This window comes from Gavialis gangeticus, unplaced genomic scaffold (assembly GCF_001723915.1).
Source record: "Gavialis gangeticus isolate Ggan-Ray unplaced genomic scaffold, GavGan_comp1, whole genome shotgun sequence".
NCBI lineage: Eukaryota > Metazoa > Chordata > Crocodylia > Gavialidae > Gavialis > Gavialis gangeticus.
In genome coordinates, this window is record NW_017729031.1 from 80,143,584 (window position 1) to 80,154,232 (window position 10,649).

The 10,649-nt window shown below is 42.3% G+C and overlaps 1 protein-coding gene across 1 annotated transcript in view; it reads left to right on the forward strand.

The window, feature by feature from the left end:
* LOC109301640 (SUN domain-containing protein 2-like) overlaps positions 1-7,326 on the forward strand; it is an 8,552-nt gene extending 1,226 nt beyond the window's left edge. Inside the window, exons 4-7 of the mRNA XM_019522882.1 lie at positions 2,787-2,939; positions 5,502-5,669; positions 5,870-5,962; positions 7,201-7,326. Coding sequence (XP_019378427.1) covers positions 2,787-2,939; positions 5,502-5,669; positions 5,870-5,962; positions 7,201-7,326 — 540 coding nt within the window. The remainder of the gene's footprint in view (positions 1-2,786; positions 2,940-5,501; positions 5,670-5,869; positions 5,963-7,200) is intronic.
* Positions 7,327-10,649: the final 3,323 nt, after the last annotated feature.

The window sequence follows — 10,649 nt, forward strand, 5'->3', positions numbered from 1 at the left end:
CCCCCCCCCCCCCGAAGCTGCTACTGGCATCTTTGGGCTCCTCCTCCCTTCTTCAGCTTCTGTTGCCTGCCCCCACCCCTGAAGGTGGGGTGAGATGGAGTGGGGCTGTGCAATTAAAAGGGCCAAGGGAGCCTACAGCCAAGTGGCTCAGGGGACCTGCACAGCATGGCACGGCACAGCATGATAGACAGGGCCAATTTATCCCTAATGGTAATGATAATGCTCTTCTGGGGGCATTGCAGTAGGGGGTGAGAATGAGGGGGGAGGGCCTCTGATGCATGGTGTGACACAGAGAGCAGCCCACATAGCTGCAATATGGGGGGTTGTATAGCTAGTGCAGTGTGGCTGGGGGCCCTGTGGCCTTGAGACACTCAAATAGGACAGCCCTACTTTGAAGAATAGATTTAAATCCAGAAGAATAAAATGTTCATTACTGGAGAACATTCATGGGGCAGTTGTCCTGGACAGCTTATTGCTATGGACAGTCCCTAGACAGCCAAAATGTTTCTGCTTCTGAAATTCTTCATAGCAAATTTACATCCTTAAACTTCCTCTGGCTTTCATTAAACTTATGTTGATTTTAAAAGTGAAAAATGTCAAATCCACCCTCAAGGAAAATTTCTAGAGCCAACTATTGCATTTGTACAAGTATCTTAGCCTTCCTTAAGAATTTAATTGAGAATTATATCATCTGATAGAATTAAATGCCTGCTATTGGATGGCTCACAGCATCCATACAGCAGACATAATTCTTTATTGAAGTCTATAGATTTTTAGAATAATTGAGAATCATAAGGGTTTCACTTATTAAATTCTATATAAGGCTTTTGATTAAGGGGCTATCCTCAAGAGCAACTTCTTTTTTTTTTTTTAAAGCTGCAGTCCAAAATGACCTAGCTCAGGTCTGAGGTGGTCTGGCACTGGGACCGGACTGCAGCTGCTGCTTCTCCCAACCACAGAATAGTCAAAGCCCCCTGCTACTGGAAAGCTACCAAAGCCTTTCAGCTCTGCAGGCTGGATCCAGTGGTTCCATGGATTGGATTCAGACCACCAATCAATCCCTGCCCTAGAGGTTGAAGTCAGATTTATCCCTAAGAATAGGCACTGTAGAAGTAATGGCAATGCTCTCTCCCACCATTATACTTAACTCCTTATCTTGGAATACCCCTATACATTGGACAAGGTCCAGGGCATATGAAATATTCAGTCCCTAACCTCCTTGTGGCACATTTGAGCAAAGAGGGAAATTAGTGGCACTTACACATTACTGCTACTTACAGAGTCTTGGAAGTGCCTCTCTCTGATTCTGTACAGAGTTCCCTAACATAGTATCTCTTTCACAGTATCCATTAGGGTCAGTGAGCAGGTGGATACATGGCAATGATCCCATTCACGGGGAGGATTTTGCTCTGAAGTCATCAGGTAAACCAAATTAAAATAAATATTCAGCTGTACAAAACTCTTTGCTCTGCTACTGTTCTGTAGTGAGGGATAATCCTTGTATCTCACTGGAAGATATGTATAAGCATGTTATCTGTTAGTATGGCTACAAGGTCTATCTGAAAATTGGACCACAACATCTATTCTCTGTATGCATGAATGCAAGGGTTCCCAAAGTTTTGGACAGGGAGAGCGACTTAATGAATGAGACACCATGCTGGGTGGGGTCATGTAACAGAATTAATCTGCGGTGTCATCCTTTTGTTTAGCGGAGGTAATATAATGTGCTTTACATAGCTAAAGCCTAGGACAGGGGTTTCCGACCTTTTTGGGTCAATGTATCCCCAGCAGCTGGTTGAGAAGGAAGGAGTCCCCTAGTGGCCAGTCAACGAGCAGTGGAGTCCCCCAGCAGCCAGTTGACCTGGGGGGAGAGGGGTGGAGGGTGTCCACAGTGGGGAGGTTAGTACAGTGTTGAGCAACCCTTTTTGCAACTGTGCCACAAGTTAAGTCCAAAGTAAAGGATAGTTCAAAGTAAAGTCCAAAGTAAAGGATAGTGGCACTCTAATAACCAGCCACCACTATTTTCCAGTGCTGTTGAGTTCAGTGTTGTCTTGTTCCAGTGGCAACAGAATTCCATGGATTCCCCTGGGTCCACATGCTTAAGTCAGTACTGACCCTCTGCTTCTGTCCCCTTCCTGACTGCCACTTTGATCACCATTGCCTTTCCCTGAGTGCTGCTTCGATCCCCATGCTACTGCAACTCCTGCTGCCCTTTAATTCTGTTTCTGGAGCTTGTGTATCAAATATGCCAGGTGTCTGTGCCACTTGTGGCATGCAAGCCATCGACTGGCCACCAGTGATTTAGCATCATTAAATTCATGGGACTTAAGCAGCTGACTTTTCTTGCAACTGTGTTGAGCCAGTGGGCATGTTGGGCCAGCTCACATAACTGAGCATGTCTCAAAACATTTTGCACATTGAAATCTATTTTGGGGGGTGGAGAAAGGGTGGTGGGAGAAGGGGAGCCAGATGCCTTACTAAGTCCAGTACAAAGGTCATTTAATTTATCCTTAATATTGGACCATAGGGCTGCTGCTAAGGTTTGTCATTTGGTTACGACTGAACTGTTAATGACTCTAGCCTTGCTGAGGAGCTAGTTTTATTATAGAAGGCTGCCATTAACTTCGTGGACTGCAAACAAATGCTTTCTTTGCAGGTTACAGGTGGCCTGCAGGTGACATTTTGGAAGCCTCTTTGCACTAGGGAATAATTATGCATCTATTTTGTACACACATTGTGTAGTTGAGGGGTTTGTTATATTTTGGAGTTGTTCATTATGCATCTAGTACTTATGGAAGGAGAAAACCTCCTTAACCAAATCTGTATTTTTTGCAGGTGCTTGTATTGTGAAACACAGTGAAAGCTATAGGACAGGAGCATTTATTTGTTTGTTTACACTTTGTTGGGAATATGTCCGCTCTCCAGATGTGATTCTCCAGGTAGGAATGCCATGAAACTACGTATCTCTGTCATCTTCTAAGGGTTTCTCTTCCCTTTCCCACTCATCCTTCTGATGATTTAGCAAAAGTACATTTTTTCTGGACAGTAAGAGGCAAACCATACTTCTCCAGCAGACTAAACTGATGTACAGATTAAACGAGATGTTTATATTAGCAACAGCAATATGAATAGAAGCAAGACTTGTTGCTGGGTCTTTGAATGCTGACAGCTATGCCAGGACCAAATATGAATATTACTTTAAAAACATTCCTTAGAAGACCAGCCTGAAGATTGGGATATGGGTGGAAAGAGAGAGAGAGATTATCTTCACCCCTACCATTGAAAAGGGATGAGGCCTCAAGGGTGTTTTAAATTAATCTCAGAAGTTCTATTTATAGCTAGGCAGGCACAGTGGTAGAGAAGAGGCAGCCAGCCAATTCTCCTATCCTAGAATATCACACCTTCATTGAGTGTAGCATCTCTCTGAGCCACTTTGTGTTTATGATGTCACTAACAGTTGCTAGGGAAATGGAGAGCCTGCTAACTTGTGTCCTGACAGCAAGGTGGAAGATAAATGGCAAACCCTCTCAAATATCTTTAGACAGGGTCAAAAGGAAATGAATGTAAATGCTAGGCCAGGGTTGAATCACATCAAAGCAAAATTTCTTAGAGCAATCTTTTACTTTATTCAAAATGAAATGAATAAAAACAGGTAAGTCTGCTAATATGACAGTGTAACATCATACATTTGACGGAGTGGCAGCAGCATGGAGTGGTGGGTGGCGGCAGTGGTCGCTGCGTATGAGCTTTCCCCCTCCTCTGCATCTGGCTGGCTGGCTGGTGTGGCCTGCAGAGGGATGCCACTGCCCTTGCACCCCACTGGCTCTGCTCCTGGGAGGTGGTGGCACGGTGATGCATGGTAGTGCTCTGTCCTTGTCCGTCAGTGCATACCCCTTAGGGCCTTCACAACTACCCCAGGGGTATGCCTACCCCTGGTTGACAACCCCTGGAATAGCCCATAAGGCAACTGGTACCTTGAGGCACTAATAGGGCCAGGAGGACCATAGCAGTGTCCCAAGGGGCAAGGTGGAGCTAGACTGGGTCCACTCTGGGGCCCCCGGGCAGCCTTTTGAAACCTTACAAATAACATCAAAGCGTGCAGGCGAGGTAGAAATGGAGGGTACCTTGGGGAGCTGGAGTAGGGGGCAGGGGTTGAGTGGTTAACAGGGGGTGGTATCCTGGCCACCCCTGGTCTCTGATCCTGTCACAAGAAAAACAATATTAGTTTAATAAGAAAGAAATGTGAAATTAACTAGCTCAACATCCTTAGTTCTTACTAATGTACACTGCACTTTTTCAATGTGCTGCTTTTAGTAAGCTGATTTGATTTCAGAATCTATATATAGTTTTAGGAGTAATACTGAATGAACCTGATAAAATGCCAATAATTGGTGTCTTTTGAGAATAACCTTGTGTGTGTAATACAACTAGAAAAGTTTGTGACATTGAATTGTGATAACGTTACATGCCTACTTCCATTATTGCTGTTCTGAATTAAGGTTGTTGTGATGAAGAACCTATTTCTTATCTGATAAGAACATGTGTACGAGAGCTGTAGTGTCCTTAACCATGCATTGCCTGTTTTTAGATGCTTAAATTTTGAAAAGTGATGAAAACCACATACTGTCATTTAAAAACAGGTTTTTTGGGAAAGCAGCTCAGTGTCTTTTTTTTTTTTAATTATGCTTTTCATTTTGTGCCAGTAAATGAAGAATTATTTTTAAAAATGACTGGATGATTGGGTAACCCCATTATTGAGTTAAAATAGGAAGTGGCTGAGGCCAAGGTAACTGGGCCTAACACAAATCTGTCTCATTCAATTCACATTGCACAAGATTTGCATATATTCAGTGTGTAGCTGAATTGGTGACAACTTTACAGCACAGCACAGCCTAGCCTACTTCTGCTATGAGGGCTGGTAAAAAGTTTTGACATTCATAGTAAATTGTCAGACCCAAAAGTGGAACTCAGGCTTAAAATTGCCACAGCCAGTGCCAATGAGCCAGATCACTACAGTGTCAGTCTGCCTCAGCTAATTCCACAGGGAACCTGGCTAGTAATATTTACTTCAGACTGAATTTCTGATAGCTATTCACAAAGCATCCTCAACTTCACTTTATAATAGGCCTAACCATCCAAGGCAATTTATGTGATAGGCACTGAGGATGGAAAAATCATGTAACTATGCACTTAGTCTTACAGGCTTTAATGAGATTTGCTTAAAAACTCCCAGCATGGCTAAGACTAGTTCAGATCCATCAGTGTTAGCAGTGCTGAAAGCCCAAATGTGGCAGGTCTTTGGCACTTTCAGCACTTCTAGAGAAACTCCCATCAACATTATGTTAAAAATGCCAGCAACCCTTCTACTCCAGCAAACACTTGCCCGTCATAGCACTCATATTTTTGGACTCCTTTGTCATAAGAACCATTTGCTTTCAATATGGGATCATTTTGTTTTCCAAAATATGGACACTTATTTTATGTTGTGTTTTGGATTCCAGAGAGATAATAGCCCTGGGAATTGCTGGGCGCTGCGTGGATCTCAAGGGTACGTTGTGATTAAGCTGTCCAAAGTAATCTGTCCTGCTTCTGTGGCATTGGATCATATTTCTAAGACAGACTCCCTGACAGAAGAGATACCCAGTGCTCTGAAGAATTTTGCCATCTATGTGAGTTACTTCCTTACCTATTATAGCAAAACCAACCTTTGCTGATTCTTTCAGGGAGTTGGTTAATGAATCTGAGACTTTCCCACTGTCCCCCAGTATACTCTGGGTTTTGGGACATAATATGCTAGACTATAGATGCTATTATCACCTCTGGCCTTGGCATTACTGATAATAAATCCCTTTATTGTTTATCCTTTCAGGGAATGAAAGAAGATTTTGAAGAGGAGAGAACCTTCTTAGGGGAGTTTGTCTATGATAAGGATGGATCCCCTAACCAAATGTTCAAGCTGGAGGTACGCTTTTGCATCCAAACTGGGAGTATACTATTGCTTCCTATTATAGAGCCATTATGTTCAAAACAGGCTTGTCCTGGTTTTAGGGCACCTCTGAGAGACCACAAAGGGGACAGAGTGCACCCCCAGAGGTTTTAAGCCCCAGGCATTTACTCGTTCTTAGGTAGAATTTTTCAATTCTTTCACTCCTAGGACAAGGGGAGAAGAAGTTACTGTGCGGTAAAACAAGGTGAGGTTTTATAGCACACTGACTGCTCAGCAGTAACTGCTTATGTGCATGTTTTTACCCTGTTGTGAGTAAAAACTAACTTGCAGTAACGTAGTCCTCTTCCTTTTACCCCTCCATGAAAAAAGAAAGTAAACTACTGTGGGTTAGCTTTTATTTAGCATGAGGTAGGAATGTGGGTGTAGATAGCTACCACAGAATTACTGATGCTGTAAATTCTTGTGTTCGTTTAGCTGGTTTAGTAACTTGTTCACGTACCCAATACATAACTGGGTTTTGTGCTGAGTTCAAAGTGCTTGTAGTTTCGTTCTGAAACTTAGTGACTAGGAGTTGAGAGAGCAAGCAGTCTTAAAGTTTTATTTAACAGTAAAAACAAAGAATTAAAAAGAGCAATCAGACAATATGCGGTTCTGGTTCACCTATGGTCTTACTATCCCATGATGTTGAGCAGACCTGCATGTAGACTTCTCCAGACTCCTCTGACCTGGTCTCCCATATCTCATTCATTCTCTCTCTGGCACTACATCTCCCTTTTCCTATGTTTTCAGGACTTGGTCATCGCTAATCAATCCAGTTTTGTAGGCTAGCAGGAATGTGGAGCTAGAATGATCAAGGATAAACTTTCTGGCATGGTTCCTTAGTAACTCTTAGGTGCTACTAATACTTCATCTTTCTGCCTGTTTTTCAGGCAGACCCCTAGTGAGTTGAATCAAGATAGTTGTATAGGCAGCATCACCATAACCAGCTGAAAGGGCAGAATCAAATAATACTGGGAAGTTCCATCTTTATCACTATGTTTCTTTCATACATGTGGTTAAAGTAGGGCTGGAGGAAGTTAAGTAGGGCAGATAAGGGCAGCAAAATAAGGGACATATTACTTCAAACCCAGCTAAGCCTCTTGCTTCCTGGGCACCACTTACACCTGTGCATAAGGGAAAAGAGGCTATTGGAAAAGCATCCTTGGACAATAAGCAAACATACTCTCATATGTCTTATTATTCCCCTTCCACAGGTTGCAAACTTGGAGCACTTTGGATACCTGCAGCTGAGAGTTCTGAGCAACTGGGGTCACCCAAACTATACGTGTATCTATGGCTTTCATGTGCATGGGGACCCAGTACTCTGCACCTATTGGTGAATACCTGCACAATAAATCATTGCATCTGGGTATCATGTTTGAGTCTGATAGCATTGCTATAGCAAGAAATAGCAAATGGAAGCAGATCTGTTTCTCTGTGTTACTTCTGGTTAGCTCTACAATGGGACAAAAAGTAAAGAAGTGTAATCTGGTCCTTATCCAAATTATATTTTTAACCATAGTTAAAAAGTGACATAGTAGAAGTGACAACTTTCTTATTCCAACAGTTAGTTGACAGTGTGTTTTCTGAATTCTATTTGCTTGTTTTAACTGGTAAAATGTGCGTCATTGGCTTGTGGGGTTTTTTTGGAATGTTTTGTTTTTTATACAGGTCTTAAACACTGCAGGGCCAATACTGTTAAGGGAGTTGGATTCTATTTCAGCTTGTGTAACATCAAAGGGAGTTTTATTGAAGTTTCATTTGTAGAATGGTTATTACTATCACTGGAGGATAAGCCAGAAAGAATCCAACTTGACTTTCATTTGGGATGACTGTTTAGAGGAAGCAATTGCTTGCATTTTTCATCTGGAAAAAGAGACACCTAGTACATAGCTTACATGGAGCAAACCATTTTGGAGTTGCTTCTCGGAGCACAGCAACATTTTAACCTTGCTCCTGGGGATTAGAGAAGTTCTTAATTCCTAGGCCGTATGTAATCCTGGTGAAATTCAGAATCAGAAAGGTATATAGCCAAGTCCTGAGTTGCCTTGCTACATGGAAAAGAATAAGGGAAACAAATCCAGTCATTTGCTATTAAAATAGTTTTGCATAGTTAGAATGAAAAGTCAGCCCACTAACCTCAGTCATGCATATGTGTTTGTGTCACCAAGGACCTGCTTGATAGATATTTCCCAGAAGGGAGGAAAAGGGGGCAAAAGCATGGCCCCACTGAAGTCAGTAGGAGGTTGATTTTTATTGGAACCACAATTTCACCCAGTGTCACTGCCCTGAAGAGGTTTTACAGCTTTAAAAGGCCTAAAGGGACTCAGCCCATTTACAAATCATGGGCTGGCCCTAAGTTAGTGTAATAATTGGCATAATTTTGTTGATTTACATATGCTGAGGCCTGGACCCACATGTTATAAGCAAATCTCCTTACAATTATTATTAATGACATTATGAATTGCATACTAATTTTGGAAATTCAGTTGTTGCTACTGATTTCTCCTGCAATTGCTGAAGTAATTTACCATAAAATGAAAATAGAGAAAGGCATTGTTTCTCTAATCTTGTGTTTATAGTCATTTATCATGTGCAGATCTAGGACTTAGAAAAGATGGGTGCAGATAGTGTGGTGAATTACTGCAACACACATTTTTCTCTGGTTAAAAAGAAACTAGAAATTTTACTAATAGGCTAGGGGCCTCAGGCTATAATATTCAGTTTAAGATTGAAGCAAAAATAAATAGAACTACACTGGAATATGCATACATTTGCTATATCGTGTATTATATATAAAAACAGAACAAACCAGGCAAAAACAGTCAAAAGAGGTTTAATTTGCCCTGTAGTCAGTAGAAATAAGTGCACATCCCTTTCAGATTCATTAAATAAAATCTAGCCTTCTTGAGCATCTTGACAGTGCATGCAGTACTTCTACACCTGAGTTAATGTTTCTAGCGAGCATTAAAAGCAGTCTGCAGGGCTATGAAATAGGAGCCAAATTACCAGGATCATCTAACAGACAGCAGAATTGCAGAACAAAGGACAGCTTGATTAGTGGGATAATTAAAAAAAAAAAGGGGGGGGACATCATTTAACATGTGGGGAATGGAGTGTCTAGAAGGAATTGCATGTATTATAATGAGCCAGGACCACAGATGACTCCCTTACTTCTGTCTGAATAGAAATATTGCTGCCATTGCCAGGCAGTTGATTTTGTACTTTGGGTGGAATGGGAATCAAAGTGGAGTGCAGCTGGACCCCTTTTGATCCACCCTGTCAGTTATGCTTCCGGGTTCTTAGTGCTTCAGTGTTTGTATTTCAAGGGTTATACAGGTATGTTGATTTGTTTAATAACTCCAGTTTTCCCTGGATTTTTTTATTTGTGCACATTCCTGGTGGTTTTGTTTGATACACAGGTGTCTTTTTTGTACACAAATGTAAATTGAGAGTTTCTTTTTTAAACTCATGCTGAGTAGAGTTGCATTGCTTAGATAGAGGCCTATATCTGTACAGACTTTTGAACTCTTACTTCAGAAGACTTCTTACTATCCCAGAGAGAATCCATTTTAAAATTAAAATGTCATCAGTATTTACTATGTTCTAATATCTGTGGGCATGCCACAGAGAGAGAAATACAAAGCATATTTATCAGAAGCAGAAACAAGCATTTCTTCATTCAACATGGCACATGCTATTTAGTGTCATCATAAAGCCACAATAACTCTAAGCTTTGAAATTCTGTTAGGTTACAGTATTTCTGTGTACCATCTTGTTCCTCTTGTAAAGAGAAGAGAAAGGATAAACCTTTGCATGTTTTAGTGCTGTTCTAGGACTGCCAGTTTGGAAAAAATTTGTAGTTGCATCTAGTTTTGATACTGCTTCCATATTATGCCAGCTAAGACCTGCTCATACAGTCTTGAAATGATCAAAGTGGCCAAGACTAAATCTGCTGTATTTTAAGGACGTAAACTTCTTCCTCATAAGTGTTATATCTTTAAAACCATCTGTAGCATGATCTGGGCTGCCAGAGTGACTGGAGCACTCCCTGGTGGCCACATGGTTCCTGCCCCACTCTGGGTGCTCAGGGTACTTCTCTGCTTTTTACCTTGCCTGCCAAGCCTTGATGTTTCTTACGGAGTTTCGGGAGGCTGCCCCAGGGTCCCAAAGTGAGCCTCAGGTCCTCATCTAGCCAGTCTGTCTTTCCCCTAGGGAACTAAAGTGTGGCCCTCTTGGCCGTGTCACTATGTTGGGGCACCAGCTGCCTTGGCTGTTTTTGTGGTCTTTGTCCTACCCTGTAGCCACACCCATACCTCACAGATGGTGCTGGATCACCATGATACTTGGCCCTTTGGGCCTCAAGCCTTTGATGGGGTTTCAGCCTTCCTGGTTTCAGTCCCTTTTCTCTGGTTGTGCCCTGCTCAGCCTAGGTTCAGTGCTCCAGACCTCAGGTTCTAGGCCCAACTCCATGTCACCCTTAATGGGCCCTTCAGCCCCTGGGATCCCTTACTCAGGCAAGGCTGCTTGTGTACCACTCAGCCTTCTGGGTTCCTGACCTAGGCCAGGCTGTTTTCTTATCATTCAGCCTCTTTATGAGACCTGTAGGGGTCAGGGATCTATGCAGGGTGCCTCTCAGGTGCTCCTGTGGCCTCTGTGCTGC